The 19,708-nt window shown below is 43.9% G+C and overlaps 1 protein-coding gene across 1 annotated transcript in view; it reads right to left on the bottom strand.

The window, feature by feature from the left end:
* gmds (GDP-mannose 4,6-dehydratase) overlaps positions 1–19,708 on the bottom strand; it is a 148,015-nt gene that overhangs the window by 80,008 nt on the left and 48,299 nt on the right. The window contains exons 6-7 of the mRNA XM_041039782.1: positions 19,064–19,168; positions 9,397–9,524 (exon numbers count right to left, since the gene is read on the bottom strand). Of these exons, the coding sequence (XP_040895716.1) occupies positions 9,397–9,524; positions 19,064–19,168 (233 nt within the window). The remainder of the gene's footprint in view (positions 1–9,396; positions 9,525–19,063; positions 19,169–19,708) is intronic.

Here is a 19,708-nt window from a genome sequence, read left to right as displayed (position 1 = left end):
GCATTAGGGTGCCTCTCACACTTGTGCGTTCCAATCAGGGAGTGTCTCAGCTTCATAAGGCAGCTGTGGACTCCCTACCTACTGCAGCTCTCTTTCTCTCTTCAGTGCAGTTTAATTCTGTTCAATAAAAAGTTGTTGGCGTCACTAAAGCTGGGTATAAGATCAAAACCGAAATGCGGCTGCACTGAGTATCAAAACTCTGGCACTGAATGTCTGGTCAGGTAGTCTGAGAAGAGTATGAGATTGTTTTTCTCAGGAAGACTAGTTTTTTAATATAGCAGCTTTAAACCAAAGGCAATGTTTTCACCAATCACATATACATCATAATAACCACAGCATCCAATCAGATAGTGTGGCAGTGGATGAGTTCAGGATAGGGTTTATGATCTCAGATGAATCAAACCGATCTAAAACCAATTAATAAAGTTGCCAATGCTTTGAATAATTTATAAAGATTGTGGAATGTAAGAAAAAAGTGCTTCTTGTCTCCATGTTTTCTCTGTCACACACCCCTTCTCATCATCACCCCCAGCTCACATTCTCCCTCCTTCTCCGAGGCCCGTTAAACCCCCAGCAGGTTACGGAGCCTTCCCACCACCTACCCCCAAGCCTGGAGATGTCCTCCCATCCATTTCCCCTGCTCCTTCACCCTCTCCTGCCCTCTCTCCTTCTGGTCTGCTCCCTCTGTCCAGGTGGGAGGTATGACTCTCTGCTGCCCTGTGTGTGTGTGTGTGTGTGTGTGTGTGTGTGTGTGTGTGTGTGTGTGTATATGGGATATCACCCCAGTGCATCAGATACAGCACAATGTCTCACAACCTTAGCTTTTATTTACTAAATGTTGCATTACAGAACACTATGGTGGGTTGCATGGAAATATTCTTGTTTTAGAGTTTGGATTATTTTGTTCATAACTTCAAAAAATAAGATCAATAAGAAACTATTTAAAAAACAGAGAAAAAGAGGTTTCATTAATAATCTGCATATGTACGTACATCTGTGTATATGTATGTTTGTGGAAATGCCTGTCAGTCTGTCTATGTGTATGTGTCTCCGCTTTTCTACAGGACTCCAGGGTGCAAACTATCCTGCAGGCTCCATATGAAAGCTGAGGACTCTGGTTACACAAGGCGGCGAGGAGAAAGGAGAGAAAAACAGAGCGGGAGAAGAAGGAGGAGAGCATCTGCTTTCATCCTCAACCCAGCAGGGAAGAGCTTAGGCTTGTCAGTCTGAGAGAGAGAGATGGCCAGCTGTTGCTGCAGAGCGCACACACACAGACACACAGACACACACACACACACACACAAAGTTGGGAAATAATATTGTAGAGTACCATTAATGAGCATGGGTGTAATCATTCCTCTTATTTTCACAATTATAAAAATATATTCTTAATATTTAGGCTTTAAATAATACAGGAAAATGCAAAGTAAAGATTGTAATGCGTCCAGTTCTAAGTTCTCTCCAACATGAAGGACTTTAAACTTCTCTCCTATAATAAAAAAAAAACTAAACAAAAAACAACCTACAGAGAGGCAGTCCTCATAACACAGACGTCACAGCTGTCCAGCTGGAGACAGACAGCTCTAGTGGTGTCAAACACAACCACTACTTGGACGTTTCCAGCTCCTTCTGGCAGTAAAAATCACAGGCACACTGACTGTAAATTTATTATTAATCTTTAGTTCCAGTGATTTAAAAATAATTAGCACTTACAATCAATACTGCTGTAAAACTATATTAAATCTGACATAAAATTGCATTCCAACTTCCAAAAGCTGTTGTTAAACTGGAGGAGGAAGAGGGTTATGGTAGAGCATTTCTGTAGGTTCTTGACTTCCAATGTTTTATTGAATGAAACAACCTTGAAACAAGAAAGTGAAGTTATTACTATGTCAGATTTAATCCTTCAGTGCCTACTGCTGCAAAAGAGAATAAGCAGTAGTTGCTTTTTTCTCTGAGGATGATAAGACAAAATGGCTACAGGCAGATTAAACAATGAAAACAACGCTAACAGGATTCAGTGTGTTTAACGCTGCAACTTGTGTGAAGCAAAACCCAGAAAAGAACCAGACAACAAAAACACACAACATATCAGAGAGCCAAACAGAATGAGATTTGCACACACTCTTTAGGGAATACTACAAAGTGTGTCATAATACACTTTTTCAACTTCCTAAAATTATAGTTTCAATTATCGGTTTTCAGTTTTAGTCAGAGGCAAGTTGTGATGAAGTAGATGACAACACAAATAAATTGTGTCAAGAAACCGTGTCACTATAGGTCATAATAAAGGTGGAAGAAGATATTTTCCTTCTGTTAGCAAACGATGCCTGTGGAAAGATTACGATCAAGCTACATGTCGATAGTATGATAAGAAATTTGATATTCTAACAATGGAACTAACAAAAACCCTCTTCCATGAATAAATATATTCAAAGAGCAAACCTTTCTAGTAAAAAAGAAATATAGACGCAAAAATGAACTCCGTTTGAAATGAATCTCAAACTGTGCATTTTGAGGCTGAGCGTCTCCAAACACACCCCATCACTCAGGCTCAAACATCAGTTAAAGGTGCTGTCCTCACAAACCTGATAACGATTGATGTACAAATAAGGAGAGTGAGTTTGAAATAATCAACAAGGGAATAAGAAAAACACATACAAATCACAACACATCACATGATGTTGTTCACCGATTGCAGGAGACAGCACAATATGGAGAGATGAACGAGACTGTGATAAAAAAATGACAAGTTCTGTCTGGAGGCATGCGCACACTGCAGGGCTCAAAGCCCTCAAATGTAGCAAGTTCTGCAAATCTGCCTTATTGGCAGTAGGAACACTGCAATATTGATCTTATTTGTAGAAAATTCCCAGTTGAACACAGAACTTCCAGCCTCCAGTAAGCTTTGTGTCATTCCCTGTACCAGCTGTGCTCCAGCCAGTCGAAGCTTTGATCCAACTCTCTCAGCCAATCACCCAGAGCTGTGCTGCCAAAAACAGACTGGAAAGAAACAGAGGGGTAAGAAAGGAATAAACAGAGCAGGAACAGAGCGAAAGAAACAGAAAGAAGTTCCCTGAAAAACCCCTGAACCTCACCCCAGAAACCAGGACATCTCCTGGGTCAGGTTTCTGTGAAGCTGCAGAAGTTCCAGCTGAAATGTCGGGCCCGTACACATCCACACAGAAACACACACACACACCCCACACACTCAGCATAACCCTACAGTGGCCCCTTCACAAAAGCAGTAACCCTAGAATCCCAACTATCATGGATCTGTCTGTTATCTGTTCTTCCATTGTTTCAGCAGCACGAGGGAGTGAGCTTTACACAATCTTCTTCTATTTATCTTCCTTCAGGTCTAATTTATGTGGACTGTGTGAATGTGAAAATATTCAACATTTCTCTGCCCTGCGACTCCCCCTGAACCTCCTTCTCTGTCCCTCTGGTACAATGCCACAGTAAACACTCACCCCATGTATGATGATTTAAAATTTGGACACATGGGGGCAAGATGGGGCAAGAGTGCCTCCCTGGAAATCTATTTTAAGTCTCTCACTCAATTCATTACTCTTATCATCATCTCACCTCCTACAAGTGTTTATCCAAGTGAAACTCTCTTCTGTCTACCTGTAAACAGCCCAGCAAAGCCCACATGTTGGTTCAACTGCACCCATTCAAATAAGCACAAGTCCGAGTCTTTAACACAAAAAGAAACGACTAGAAATAACAAATGAAACTTAATCGTACACTTAACGAAACTGTTAACTCTAGAAAACAGTAGTTTTCCATTAGCAGAACATATATTGTGAATCAAACAAAAAGCCAGTTGAACTATTTTGGCAAATCTCATACTGAACACAAAAATCTACCAAAGAGATAACCGAAAAGAATCACACCTTTACCTTTTTCTATGAGCAACAGAATTTCAGAAATTCAAGATAAAATTGCTTGAAACTCTTTTAATAAGATTTAATAATCCTATCTCCTTAATATATTATTATTAGATATGACTCTGAATTGCAATTTCGTGTGGGCAGTTTCTTTTTTTTTATTTCCTTATGTGGAAAATCATCAAGCTCATTTTGGATTTATTCCTATTCTTGTGTTATTCTGAACTGTGCTTGTCACAAGAAGAAAACACAACAACCTTTGGGTGCACGGTGACATAAAATCTGTGCAAAAATTGGTTTCATTTTTCTCTTAAAAACTCTCTGGGCTCTTTAAAGATTTCACCAGCAGAACACACAAAAAAAATCAGAGTGTCACAGGAAATGTGTAATTCATTCTAACCATGAACCTCTAAAATACAATCAGTTACCCCTGACAATCAGGCACTGTAAGCAAAGTCTACAGTTGAGCCCATGTTGGTAATGACAGATTTTAGAGGCTCCATGAACCAATTAAAACTCCTCAGACCTGGGATCAGATTTCCTTATCAGGCCTCTAAAAGGCATCAAGTGTTTATGTAATGTTCAGTCATCGTGCTCTGTAAATGTACATGTTGGGGAAATAAGCCCAGTGTGTGTGTGTGTGTGTGTGTGTGTGTGTTCATGCATGAGGTTTGTGGAGGTGCAGTGAGGTTTTATTACCCTGAGCAACGGGGGGGCAAACCAGTTTATTGAGCTGCTGTTAAGGCCATGGGTCAAATTTCACCTGCAATTAACGCTCGAAAACCTGCACACGAACACACACACGCAGGCGCGCGCGCGCACGCACACACACACACACACACACACACACACACACACACACATCTGAATCCATGCACACACACAGCTGTTGTCGTTTACTCATCCTGCTTGTGTGGGATGCCAAGTCAACGTGACAGTAGCTTCTGTCACAGTTGCTCTCTCACTAAGTGATCAACACTTGGCTTTACCCCCTACAGAGTGGGCGTACACACACACACACACACACACACACACACACACACACACACACACACACACACACACACACACACACACACAAATCTCAAGAGATGACATTATGATTATGCCAGGGGTGGTGTGTTGGGGCACCAGGGGTTGAGGGGTCAGGGGGTTTGGATGTAGTCAGGAGGTTTTGGTGATGAAACCTAATGCTCCCTCTCCTCTGCCCTATTAGTTCCCATTTTAGCTCTTTACCACTCCAGCTGTGTTTGTTAAAACCTTACAGAGCAGGCAAAGGTATTTATCAGCTCCCTGAATCACTGCTGTAAAGATCCGCACACGCACATAACAGACACACACAGACAGTTATGTATATCACAGAATGTAGTGACGACATGACACCATTTACGAAATGTATGAAACTACTTTAGCAGGAGTCAGAGACACAGTGCAGCTCAGGGACAACCATTAGCAGCAAAATCAAACGTTGTACGAGCTGCATCTGTACTGATAATGAGATGATATGACACAGGACGTGTTCAGAAAAGCTCAAACTATTTTTAACGTTTGAGAAAAGCTGAAAATGTGGTTTGAGAGGCAGACGGGACTGAACAGACAAACCCAAAGTGTTTTATCAGATCACAGTGTTGATAGTATATCATCATAAAGATGGAGGTTGATGTAAGAGGTGCAACAAGTCACTGCCTAGAAAGACAAACCACTTTAAATCGGCTTGTTCCCACTGCACACCAGACTCTGACCTCCCCACTCAAACCCCACGGCTGATTAATCTGCTTTATTAATCTGATAAATGACAGATCTGTTGTCTGTGTTACGTGTTGTTAATTATTACTGCGATTTTATTTTTATATTGAGTTTATCATTGAGTCAAATTTTTTTTTAAGTAAAAATGGCAAAATTAAAGACATGACTGACACTGACCTCTTATGTCTGATCTCCACGACCAAACATCCAGCGTCTGTCAAGTATAACTTCCTGTCAAACTGTGTCTCAGAAAGACAGTGAGGCTGTTTTGTGAGCTGAGTTGCACTGGATAAGCGCCTCAGCAAAAAGTTCAAAACGTAGACTAATGTCTAAGTTACTGTACCAAGTTCCTGAGCCTGCCCCCGCTGTCACCTCCCAGGCCAAAAACATGTGATGAATGGCCCAGCGCTCTCATCAATCATCTGTGATTGGCCCTGATCTGCGCTGTGATTGGCTAATTAGCCTCATCTGTAACCATTACTGCACAGGGAGGCAGCTGCGACACAAAAAAAAGGATAAGAAAAATAAAGGAGGTGAAAAATGACACCATCTGGGCTGTCCTGTCACCTCACTGCCTCCGTACAATGCCAGGAATCAGACAGCTACTGCCACACAGGGGCAACCACACACACACACACACCTGAGGGAAACACCCTCCAAAGATCTGAATTTCACACATAATTATATTTTGAAAATAAATATGTGAAAAAGACGAGGGCAGGGAGAAGGGGTTGCTGGGACTGTGTGTCAGCAGGTCAGCCACATCTCATCTGGCAACAGTTTCTGGTCCAGTACAGCAGCAAGGAACAGCAACGCCAGCTCCAGTCACGGGAAAAATATGAGCCAGTTATTAGGTGTCAAAGGGAAATATCTGGTAACTGGGTGGTAACTACTCGCCAAATGAGTGCCGGACAAGTGGGAGCAACAGTTTGGTGGAGCACTGATGTAGTGACGCAGCTCTTCAGGAGTACAAAACACTAAATAGTAAAAGGTCAAGAGGCAGGAGGGACATGAAGAATTTAAAAAAACACAAGGCGGGAGAGGAAACAGACAAAAAGACAGAGAGAAAGTGAAGCAGGATGGAGCCTGAGGGGAGAGAAAGGGCCAAAACCACCAGGCCGACTCTGCTCCTGCTCTCTCCCAGTCAGCCCTCTTCTCTACACAGGAAATGGCTCTCTGCAGCCAGAAGGGGTGGAGGTAGGGGGGCCTCCAAACAGCTGTACCCACCGTGGGCCAACTCAGGGTGGGGGCACAGACTGAGAGGAGAGGAAGGAGTAGGGAGGAGGGCAGTCCTTGGTAAAGATGGCTGACTCTTACATCTTTATCTTCTCAGATAGAGCCTTTAGTGAGTGATTGCAGTGGGTTTCCTTTTCTCCTTGGCATGCTCATTCTCAGAAATCTGTTCTGTCGCCAAATCACAGTAAACCACACTCAAAAAAAAAAAAAAAAAAAGGCCAGCCAAATGTTTTAAACACAGTCACAAAACTGAAAAAGTCCAAAGCTTAACCCCTTTGAGCAAAATGAGATCAGGAAGATTTAAATTTTATCTACTGATTTTACACTAAAGCGTTCAGCTCCTGGCTTGTAGTCTATAATACCATAATAATAATAAAAGGCTCCATTGAGAGAAGCTGGGCAGGTCTGTCTGTCTGTCTGCCGGGGACGGACACCCGATACCCGGTTGAGACGATGCCCAGCCTGCCGCACGCCTTCAGACGTTGTTAGAGCAGACACACAGCACGCCCCTCCTGCCATCCGCAATCCATCCACAGCCAATTACAAGCAATTTCCCTGTCTTGGGTGGGGTGAGGAGCGCGCGAGAGAGAGGGAGGAAAAGCAGTTGTCAGCCTAAAGCAGACACACATGGTTCTGTTTACAAATTGCCAGTTGTTTGGCTTTGCCATGGTAACACACTGCTGACGCTGGCTCTATGGATGGACATAGAGACAGAGAGAGGCAGAGAGGGGGGTGGTGGTGACAGTCGCAGCCTTTGATGGTCCTCAGGGTGGGGTGAACTTTCAAGCAGGAGAGATGGTTCATTTATGCATAATGTACAAATGTCCCACAAACACGCGTCTGTTTGCCTCCTGCCTTCATTCGCCCCCCCCCTCTTCCTCCTCCCCCACCTCAGTTCCCCTCAGCACCTCAGGCTTCTGTTTGGCTTCCCGAAATCCGCCTTTCCGAAACTGGAGACGCGCAGCAAGGAGGTGCCTGATTCACCAGAACTGGAATGTCGGCGGTTCCCACAGGAAACCTGGAGCATCTCAAGCCAGGATGCCCTGGACCGGCGAGCGCGCGCACACACACACATACACACTCACACACACACACACACTCACACACAGAAGGCTGCACATACAATGCGTAAGTACACGACTAATAAGTCAGACAAACCTAACAGAACAGGATGAAGAAACCTGCTGGATGGGACCCAACCACTAACATTTTTGTTAAGAATAAGAATCACTCTCGCTCTCTCTAATCCAGGTCTGTCTGTGTTCTCTGAGGATTTTCCATTGACTCTGTATGCACTTCTGCTGCTTCGAAAATTCACTTTGTGGTGTGGAACAGCAGATGTTATGTTGTGACAGTGGAAATGTTATTTACAGCCCACGGGCCCTTATTCCACTCCACCTACAGGTGCCACACCCACCCGTCACTGCGCATCTGTCTAAAAAAACTAAATGGGAATTTTACTTCTCAAATTGCGTCAATGAACATATACTGCATTTTCTCAGATGTGAATCTGCTTGCATGACAGTGAAATAACATCACGTATCCTTTTTCAAAACCAAACTTTTGTCAGACTTCCCACAAAAGGCAAAAATGATTCAGTGTGGTTACAGTTAGATATGACTGAGGGACAGTCTTCCCATATCAGGCAAAGAATAACGCTTCGCTGGAAAAGACTGACGCCTCCGCACCCCGCCTTAACAGCGTGAACCGCTGCTTCGCTACCTCCCTGCTCTGACGCAGTGACCCCACACTGTGATCTGCAGTTAAACTGCGCTACCCCACCATAACCTCCTCACCCCAACTCCCATCTCAAAGAGCACCCCCTGCCACCTCCGCCACCATCACCTCCTAATAATAACACGGTCCGTTGTGAGGGGTCTGCTGTCAGACATGGCAACCCGTCGAGTCTTTCATCTCGGCAAGCCCCACACACACACACACACATGTTCCAACCTTAACCTATTACACACTTTGATGCACACATAGGAATGTGTGCTTCCTAACTGGGAAAAAAAAAAAAGCACACATTCAGGAACACTGAGCTCCGTCTGCTCCTGGATGAGGCGACCCCACTGTTCGTTTCATCTCTCCACTCCTTTCTCTGCTTGCTGCTGGCACCATTACGTTAACACAAACACTGTATTTCTGTCATCGTCCCTGGGACGTGGCGTTCTCTTAATATCTCTCTTTCTTCTGCGGGTGTTCGGGGAATGGCGATGGGGGCCTGAAGGGATCTGGGACATGGGTGAGTTGTGGGAAACCAGAGTGCAGTCTGTGGCCTCACAGCATGCGGCCCTCTCTCTCTCCTCCTGCTCCCTCTCTCTTTCTCTATCTCTGTTTCTCTTTTGGCAGAGAATCATAGGAGGCTTCATGCAGATCGCATATTACGGCCTCAAATGATCTGGGAAAACATGCCATTAATGCTATGTGCACATCTGAACCCTGTTCAACTCTGAAGCAGTGCACGCACAGTTTATGTGTATTTCTCTGGGCTTGTGTGTGGTTATGGTGTGTGTTTTACCTCCACGTAGTCTTTGGCGTGGCCCCAGTCCCTCTTGGAGTCCAGGTTGCCCAGGCTGAAGCTCTCCAGTTGGCCCAGGTGAATCTTTGCCACAGAACGACTGATCTTACGCGTCACAAAGTTTGAACCTAAAACACATACATCGAAAATGCTTTGTTGGCATCTTCTGAATTCAATTACAGTTTACATGGGATATAAATATCACAGAGGCTCAGCTGGGTCCAACACACACAAACACACGATAGTCAGAAACAGAGAGACAAGGAGCAGATAAGTGAAATCGAGGCCTCCTCGTTGAAAATGCAGTTTAGAGATCCCAACCAAATTTCTACACAACACTCCATCACCCCACACACACACACAGCCTTCCAAACCTCTACAACTGCTCCAAGTCGTCTTTAGCCAAAACAAAAAAACTCAAGTAAAAAGCCACCCTCAGTAAAATCAATTGGTTACCACCTCACATTACAGCCTCTAGATTCTTTTAGATTCCTTCTCTCTCATTTTCCCCTTTAATTCAATGTTTCGGTGTCAATTCTGGGCTGGAAGCCAAGGCAAATCTCAGAGCATCGGTCTGTCAAAAAGTAACAGGGAAGTAAGTTCCACAGAAAAATGACAACCAAAAGAGACCACCCTGACTCTGCCGGTGCTACGTCCAGTCCAGAATCACCGCATCGACAGCGAGCGGTGTACATTTGCCAGGTCGCCAAGTCGTGCTCCTCATTCTAAGCAGACACATGTGGTGATATTGTCTGCGGGGGAAAAAAAATGAGCTCCTAATGACTATTTCTGTGCCACTTGCATGAAGTTAGAGAAGTTCTTGGGTGTTTTGGCGGCACACCGAGGGCCGGTGTCGTGTTCTCTACTCCTGCTGCGGGGGGAAAGATGCCGCGGTGAGCCTGCGAATAAATGCTCCAACCCTCCAACCCAAACACAGCATTATACTGATGGAAATCAACACTAAATATTAGGGTGTCATGACTAATAATGCCACCACCTTGGTTGAAGCAGCCTATTAGAGCTTGAGAGGTTTAATTCTGGCTAGGCTCTTCTGTCTTATGTTAAAGGCCAAAATGGCAGATATGTGGGGATATGTGAAAATATCATTTCAAAGCAAAAGCTTGAAGCTTGCATCAAAGAGTTAGCTATTTTTAGCTGACACAACATCTCTACTGAACATAAATCTCCCACAACCTTGCATGAACCTCTTCGAGACCTCTTAAGAGCTCCTACATGCTGCTTTTAAAACTCATCATGCTTGAGATGAATGTTGCCTTTTAGCTCCTCGCCCATCCTGGCCATAATAGCGTGGCTCTGTCTCAACACTGTATCACTGTTGCCCTGACATGGAGCAGAGCCTCCATTTAGACACAGGAAAATCCCATGAACCCAATCATGCGAATGTACCAAATTTGTAGTAATTATTTCATAGGAAAGCGACAGCCCTGGGCAGGCTGAGTAAAAACAGACCAGAGAAGGTTAGACACGCTTATTTGAGAAAATACAGCATGTTGTGTGTTGGTAGCGGGTCACATGGCCCCCATGTCAACGCGGCTTTGACGCCATGTTGAGCTGGAGCTGAGCTGAAGTTTAAATGAGGCTCTGTGCAGTCTTCAGGCTTTCCCTGGATTGCACTACAAACACTAATATCAAACTTAAAACAAAAAACCCATAAATCTTCAAAGTCATCTATTGTTCTTAGTTCTTTGAATCAATATTATTGACATGTTTATTAGGAAATAGCGTCTGTCTACAGAGCGTGGATAAACTGTCGATGGAAACCCCCTCTGATGTCAGACCTGTCCTGTCTTTGCATGATCGTCTCATCTGGCCCCAGGGCCGTTCTCTAACCTGGCAGGTCACCTGTTCTGGCAGGTACCACCACTCCTGCTAAACTGTAGTCAAATGTTAACCAGCAATTATTCATCTGCCACTGATGCATCCATGATTGTCAGCTTTGCTCTCATCCGCATCAGCTAGACAGGCTCTTATCTCATCACAGGTAATGGCATATCTACCACACACCTACACACACATGAACGTGCCAACATTCTCATGTTGGTACGTTCATGTGTGTGGGGATGGAACAATTAAGCAATTAATCAGTGGCGAAAAAAAACGTACTTCAAAGGGGAACTTTTACGTAGTCAATTTTAAGTAGTCACGGGGAGTTCTACTCAGCCAGAAACAGCTGCATAATGTCTTCTGTAGCATCGAGCCTGTGAGAAAAACAGGGAACTGGGAGTGTGAAAGGCATGGGTATTTAATCAAGCCATCAGAGTGAACTGAAAAGATGATATTGGGTTGCACTGTGTTGGATCTGATGGTTTTGGATTTTGACCCATTTGGAAACTAAAAGTACGGGTATCTTCTGCTGCTTTGATTTTGAACTTTATATCATTTAAGCTACAGTTTGCTTTGCAAGTCCCTTTTATAAAAGTACAACAGGAAATTACTTCATCTTTCTTTTTATTAGAATTTTTTGGGGCATTTTACTTTTATTTAACAGTGAGAGAGAGAGGGGCATGTTACGACATGCAGTCCCTGGCTGGAACAGAACCAGAGATGTTCTGGTTAAATGACATGAGTCTTAACGCTTGAAAAAATGGACAACTCAAGTACTCTTCAAATTATTTTGAGTGATTTATATCAATGTAAATGAAATATCTTGATCAGTTTTGAACTGTTTATCAGACAAACCAAACAAAATTTCACTTTGATCTCTGGAAACTTGTGATGGACAATTCCCAACATAAATATATATTATATTTATGTTTTAATAATTAATCAAAAAGTAACTGATAGACTACACATGAATTAAATTTTCATTAGTTGCAGCCCTCCATAGATTGTATGTGGGACGAGGCAATGTAACAAGACCCCAGATTGGTTACTACAGTAAATTGGAAGGCAGGAGTTTGATGTGATCCAAAATCCAAGGGAAACTCAAGTTTGCAGGTTAAACGCAGGTTGTCAAAACTCTGCAGAGCCGAGTTGGCTCTTAAAAAGGTGGCAGAGGGATACAGTGTAGCACAGTACCTCCAATCAGTAATAAAGTCCATTATTTCCCCCCAAGCACACCTGTAGTCTCCTTGTAAAGCTCACACCTATGTTTGGAGTGGCTCTGCTCCCTGCCTTCTCTAATTGGTGCGGTGTGGACCAGAGCGTGGGCCTAATGGACCGGCCTGCCTGGCTGCGGACAAAGCCTACTCTGTTACTGGCCCGGGTGTTAATGTGTTTCCTTTACTGGCAACGGCACCGCAGGACAACCAGAAGGAGGGGGTGGAGGCAAGGGAGAGGAGCCAGGGGGGCTAACAGAAGGTTTCGAACCCAAAAGGGCCGGCGGTGGACGTTTAACCTTGCCCGCAGCCCGGCGGAAAGTCTAATAAAACCACGGGCCGTGAAAACTGAGCAGGCAGCAAAACCCATGCCAGAAACTGACACTTACTCTCTTTCTCTCTCTCTCTCTCTCTCTCTCTCTCTCTCTCTCTCTCTCTCATTCTCACTTAACCGTCTCTTTTCTTTCTTTTTTTTTTCCATCATTCCTTTTCATTTCTTGGCCAGAGAAGCGGCAGGAAAAACGTAACACACGGGCTTCGTTGGCACAGCTGGACTAAAGTATGGGGAGAAATAGGAGGAGGAGGAGGAGGAGGGTGAGGAGAAATGTGCAGAGATGTCTCCCATCCAGAGCCAGGCCATGTGGGCCCAGACAGGATGGGGACGGGAGCTGTCGGCTGGGGGCTCGGGTCTGGGGGAGTCAGGGAGGGGACTGTGGGTTTGAGGGGATTTTGGCTTGACTGGCCCTGGTTACTCAACAGAATCTGTTGTTAGAGCCATGCTGCTAAAGAAAGGTGACTTATGAAGTCTGTCTTCAAACTGTGTGACGGCCCAGCCCTGACACAGTCAGACCTCAAGATGTCTGACTCACGCTCATATATATTACTGTCTGTGAGTGTATTTATGGGCATTTACTGATTGAGATTCAACCGCAGCGTGATTTATTCAAATCACTCTTGTGTAACATTTATTTAGAAGACATAATGTGTGGTCATGGCAAGGCCGAATGGGGCATTAGCTCTGGAAAAACTGAAAAGCAGAGTAAGTTGTAAATTATGTCAAACATCTGTGTTTTATGTCGTGAATTCAGTCGAACTATGAATTATGTCAAACATTAGTCAAGTTGATCTTCAGTGTTACATTTGCTGAGGTAGAACATCGACTTCCTTCCTAAGCCAAGTCTGCTCTTCCAACTTTAGACCTGCTCTGTTTTTCATCATCATATAACAATGTTCCCAGGTGATCTGCAAGATCTTACTGAGTTTTCTGTTTTCTTAATAAAAATATGGAATGACTTGGTAACCAAGACTATTTTAATTAAGCACATTCCAAAATTAGAGCTAATAAATTCACTGTGAAAAAGATGAACAAAAAGACTCATTCCAATTATTTTCCAATTGAATCATTTCTGTGAGCTTGTCTGAACTGGCAACATTCTGAAGGTGGCAAAGAAAAAAAAGCAGAGACATCATTTTGATTGCCACAGGGGTATCACAGGAACCCTTAAGATACCTCGATGCAGAGTTTACACACCTGTTTTGGAATTCAACCAGAACTGCAAATCCCATAATCCTGCTCTGTCTTTGAGCAATGGCCTAGGGGAGTGAAAGGCTTTGTGGCAGATTTGAAGTGAAAAATGCAACCCTTAATTTCCATCTCCACTCCCACACGTTTAAGGATTTAGGTCTTGACTCCGTGGCCCTGTTTACATCAAAATGAACACATTCTCATCTCATACCCATCTTCTTTATCTGAAAAGAGTTATGAACAAAATACCTGACTTGCAGGAGCATTGAGTGAGGAATTCTGCAGGAGGAATCTTCCCCGGGTCAGGGGTTGGCCAAATTCCACCCAGGCCAAAGACCTGTCAGTGTCTGCCATCACCGTTATTGCACAATTCACATTCTGATTGATCTCTGGAGCCTTGACGAGGGGAGAATACTTGCGTTATATCCAAGATAGGTCATGCGCTGAGCTCTGCCAACACAGCGTCTATTCACACCTGACTGCTATCCTCATTCTGGGCTGACTCAAGAGACAGAAAGAAATGTGATGCGAGGAGGGTTGGAATGGAGCGGGGGGATTGCAAAGACAAAGACAGAGAAAGCAACCTTTTTTTTTTTAATATGATGTGATGCAACCAGATGGATACACAGCACAGGGTGTGCAAAGGTGTGGGGAAAAAAGGGAGGGTGTGGAGAAAGAGATACACTAGTAGATGACACATGTTTTTCTCAAGCTTGAACACTGACAGCACCACCTCCGCAGAACTGAGAGTGAATGAGATAAAGTGTTTTACTCTAGTATCGAAAAACAAAGACGTAATTGTGTCTGGCAGAATTCTGCAGTTCGATATAATCAAAATACCATAGAGCGACATCTTGGGGTTTGGTTGTCCTCCTGCAGGGCTCTGACTGGAACTGGCAAAGGCTGAGAGACAGAGTGCCCTCAACTTGTGGTACAATTAGAGCTGCTCAAAGCAAGCACTCAGTCAACAAGATTCTTGGTTACCATGGTGATCAACAAACACAGATTTGAGGGCGGCAATGGGGATGAGTGAAGGTAGAAACCTCAGCGACCACGTGACATGTCTGACGCCAACTCAGGCTGAGACAGAGGGGAGCACCTTTGAGGCCACATGACAGAAGTTGGTGGAAGGTGTGGAGGGAGGAGAGGACGTTGTCATCAACTCTGCTCTGAGGCGTCACACTCCGCTCCATCTCAGCCCTCATCAACACCAAACTAAACAAAAAGAAGACTGAAAAACAAAAAGGGTCCGCTCCATGCTGAGTTCCATCTTACAAGATACTGCCAAATCTCCTTGACGGCCCCTAACTGAGTCATTCCCATCTGAAGATTTCCTTTGAAAATAACCTCACCAATAAATGGATAACATATCCTCTTACAAATCTACCATGCGATCTGACCTTTTGGGCTCAACCTCAACGAAAGCAGAAAGATGAAGCCAAGGCATGTAGAGGTTGAGAGGCTGTGTGTGTGTGTTTTCAGGGGTAGCATTGACTTTGGCAGTGCTATTCTAACTTCCCCAATGCTAACTGGTCTTCTCTCCTAACATAACAGTATATTATTCTATACTGCCAAGCATGAACCACAGAGCTCTCAGGGTGGAGAGATGAATGGGACTTCCCCAAATAAACCAGGGGATTAGCCTACAACTGGAGCTGGTCAGTAGTAGCAACGGTGGATACACACACAAAACATATTACTGTGCTGATTTACTGCCTAGCCTTAGATCAACACACTGCTAATAACTAGAAATTAAACTTGGTTTTGTCTTTTATTGTCAAAATTAGATTTTTGGGGACTTTGAGGTGCCGTATGCTTGTTGAATATGATGACCAAATAAACACATGAACTGGATATTTGCACAGATTTCACTGCTGATCACTCTTGCCAAGAGTCTGTGGAGTATTGCACTGTCTCATATGTCACAGCAATATGGAGTCTATTTAGCACCCCTGCTAACGCTAATCCCCCTCTTCAGAGTCAGTGTGAGGGCTGTTTGTTATGGCTAACAACTAAGCTAACCGGAAAGGAGCTAGCCGCGGTGTGAACCAGCCGGCAGATGCGGGCTTCTGTTTGCTTTGCTTCACGCTGGATTTCCACCGGGTTATTTTTCCTTCACGACTGTCCGATTCCGACCTTTCGCTGCAGAACAATGGGGATCTGCTGTTTATTGGTTGAACGGTCAGGTGTTTACGAGAACGGTAAGAGAAACCAGAAGTACATTCCTGCTGGGATTAAGTCATCCTGGGAACTGTAAGAAACAGAGCTGCTTGTTGAATCCTACAGAGGGACAGTAAGTCTGAGGTTTGTGTTAAGCTTCACTATTCCCTCTCCAGCCATTCCCAGCAGCCACCAGACCGTCCTATGTGACACACCACACCACGCCACACTGGGCTGTGGAGATGATTGGTCACTTTAGTTGGTAGGTCACTTTAGTTGACGCCATGAGCAAGTCTATGAAGCTTGTTATTAAAGGGAAAAACCTTCCTCATAAAACCAAACATCTATTTGTTTCTCAAACACAGAAACACACATCCACTGGCACCCTGGGAGAATGACATCACAGCTTTTCCTGTGTGTGTGTGTGTGCGTGTATTGGGGGGGGGGGGGGGGGGGGGGTGACATCATGGACTTCCTCCCTCATTAGTGACTAATAACCCAGGCCTACAAGTGGCGTGGCAGGTACAGGAGTGGCAGCACACAGGTAATGAATAATCCTTTATCTCTCTCCACCACATATGCGTTAACATGTTTTGGGTGTGGCTGAGAACAGAGGAGTGATGAAAATTCATCCTCCTGGTGATCTGCAATACTTCACTAGCTTCTTTGGTCATGTCATTCAAGGAACAAAAAGAGAAGCTATTAATGTGAATTTATTCATTTTTGTTTTATTCATTTTTGAGTGTTTTTAGCATCGTGCAAGTTTTTTTTCTTTTTCTTTTTTTAAACAGAACAATCTATACTGTGTCCCACACTATATGTATGTTGAAACTCTCTGTACAGTAACACGTATCAGTGGTTATGTATTGCACACTAAAAGATTTACAGTACAAGCCTACACTGTAACAATGAAAAAATGTGCCATGGTGGTGTTTTGCAGCACAAAGCACCAACTCCTCCCCTCTAAAGCCCTCCCGTGGGTGATGGAGTGCACAGCCAAACGCCCCCTCAGTGTGGCAGCGATAGGGTCACGGCAGGCCCCAGAGGCCCGGGTAAACACTGGCCGTTCCAGCCAACACAAGCGCCACACTGGGTTGTGCAAGGCAGCCGTGGGACATCTGGCCACATCACAGCGCAGCGTTCCTGCTTTATGAGCAACAACAGCCGTAACTCTGAGAATAGAAGTGGCAGGAGTAAACTCGATGGCCTGCTGGAGAAATGCTGACTGAGGAGAAAGGAGGAGGAATACGTGAAATGAAGCAAGAGAGAGGAAGAAAGGGAAAAGAGTGAGTGTGTGTGGCAAGAATGGAAGGATAGAAGCCAAGTCAGAGAGGCAGATGAGAAAGAGCTGACCAAGGACCAGAAGGCTGAGGACGTGTTATTGGGACGGCAGCAAGCTTTGCCCTTATAAGGTCACTGTGGGTACGTGTGGAAAACGACACACAAGCCTCACTGACTTCACAGTTTCACAGAGACAATCAATCAGCCCGGTGAGATGTCTTTGGTTAATTGATCAGTTAAAAAGTCAATAAAGCCTATGAAACAAACAGTCCAAAATGTAAGACATTCAGTTTACAAAGGCAGCAAATCTTAATATTTTGGAGGCTGGAACCAGTGAATGTTTGGCATTTTTGTCTGACTGATAAACCAACGAACCAATTATTATAATTGTAGATTAATTTTCTGTTGATTGACAAATTGTTTCAGTCCCACTTATCTCCATCACTCCTCCTGTCATCTAACCCATTCTTTCTACTCACTTCTCTGCATCACTCATCATTCCCAGCTCGATTATGTCAACAAATTCTCCGTTACGCGACCTCGATGGTGACCACACCGTCTGTGCTGAACTGGCTGTAAACTACGCCAGTTCCCACACCTATCTATCTGTGGTAACCCATTAGGGTTTACTGGCTGACCCCTGACCTTGGCTGGGGTCGTGGCCAGGGCCTTCATTAGGGGATAAATCATAAACACCTGAGCGGCTGACCTGAGCGCAGCTCTGGGGCTGCAGTCATGTGGTATTAATTTTGGATTGCGGTGGCGTGTAAATCGGGTTAAACCAGCGCCTGCGACCCTCGGGGCTCAGAGCACATATTAAAAATGTGACCACAACCCTTTCACTATGTGTCATAATAGGTAATAGGAGTATGTGAGTGTGTGTGTGTACAGTTATGAGAAACCTGGATCCACCGGTGGATGAATATGACTTTATATGGGGCATGTAATTGAATACTTGTACACAATCCAACAATGTTTTACCTCCTGTTTTACCGCTTTATTGTGGGTTTAGCCTGTTGACACATGACACGATATTAAATCATGACAAATTCAGTCTTACCTTTCACTCCCTGTTTGGGTTAAGCAGCTTATATGCTTATATTTGATCCTTGTCTACAGAAAATGCTCCAGGAGATTTTGTGTTGTTGCTTCAGAGTGAGATCTGATTTCATGATAGAATACACTTTTGTTTTCCTTTAACGTTTAATGTATATTCTAAATAACTAGTCATCACGTCAGTACTTTCCCTAAACACCTGATGATGATTGTTGACTTAAAGTCACCGTTTAGCTATTCTTTAATCAATAAGGCTTTTGATTGCAAAACAGGCCTCATCATAGATTAAATTTATGATTACTTTTTATTAAAATTTATTTGTTATATGTGTTTTCTTAGTGACTTTATAAACTTCACGTTATATTCTGTTTAAAAGATGTGTGTTCTAAATAAAGTAATGTGACTTTTTCCAACTCCTGATCATTATAAACCACAGACAGAAAAGGAGTAACTTAATTTTTCCTTTTTTTTTTTTAAATTCCATTTTTATCGATTCAACATCCTAATTTCCCCATAGGATAAAAAACAGATACGACTTTTGTGGTTGACATGAAATAGCGGAGCGCATGTTGTGCTGTGAGCTCACCTCTCCTCGGGCTCTCATGGTTAAAGAGGATCCCGTTGACAGCGAACATGTTGTAGGCCTCTCGAAAGTTCACCACGATCCAGTAGGCATAGAGCTTCGCAGCACCTGGGAGAAACAGAAACAGATTTGTACTCATTTTTTATTTTTTTTGTAAATTCATACCAAAAAAGTGAAGAGATCCCACATCACACAAACCCCAACAGTCTTTTCAGATTCAGAAACTGTGGATTATAACCGTTTGCAGGCAGACTTTTCTCGGTGACATGATGATTTTATTCACTCAGTCAACAAATAAAACCTTCACGCAGCCATTAACACCGTTCAGTCTTACAGAGTGACAATCTAAGCAGAGACAGAAACACTGATCCTCTCTTCTCAAAGCTGCAGACACAGAGAAACCATAAAAGAGAGAAGGATTCTGTGTTGTAACTACACTACATGTCATAGTTGAACACAGCAGTACCACAGATCATATTTCACCTTCAGGAACGAGAACCGCAGACTCCTGCTGATTGACCAAAAGCAGGCTTGTACAAAAAGTTCTCCAATTTTTTTTCCTCTCACCATCTTCCTCCTCCTCCTCCTCCTCCTCCTCCTCCTCCTCCTCCTCCTCCCGTGATGAGGGGAATACCAGAGCCAGAGCGA

The sequence above is a fragment of the Toxotes jaculatrix genome, chromosome 6, assembly GCF_017976425.1.
Source record: "Toxotes jaculatrix isolate fToxJac2 chromosome 6, fToxJac2.pri, whole genome shotgun sequence".
NCBI lineage: Eukaryota > Metazoa > Chordata > Actinopteri > Toxotidae > Toxotes > Toxotes jaculatrix.
The sequence above is the reverse complement of the archived record's forward strand: the minus strand, read 5'-3'. Positions and strand labels throughout refer to the sequence as shown.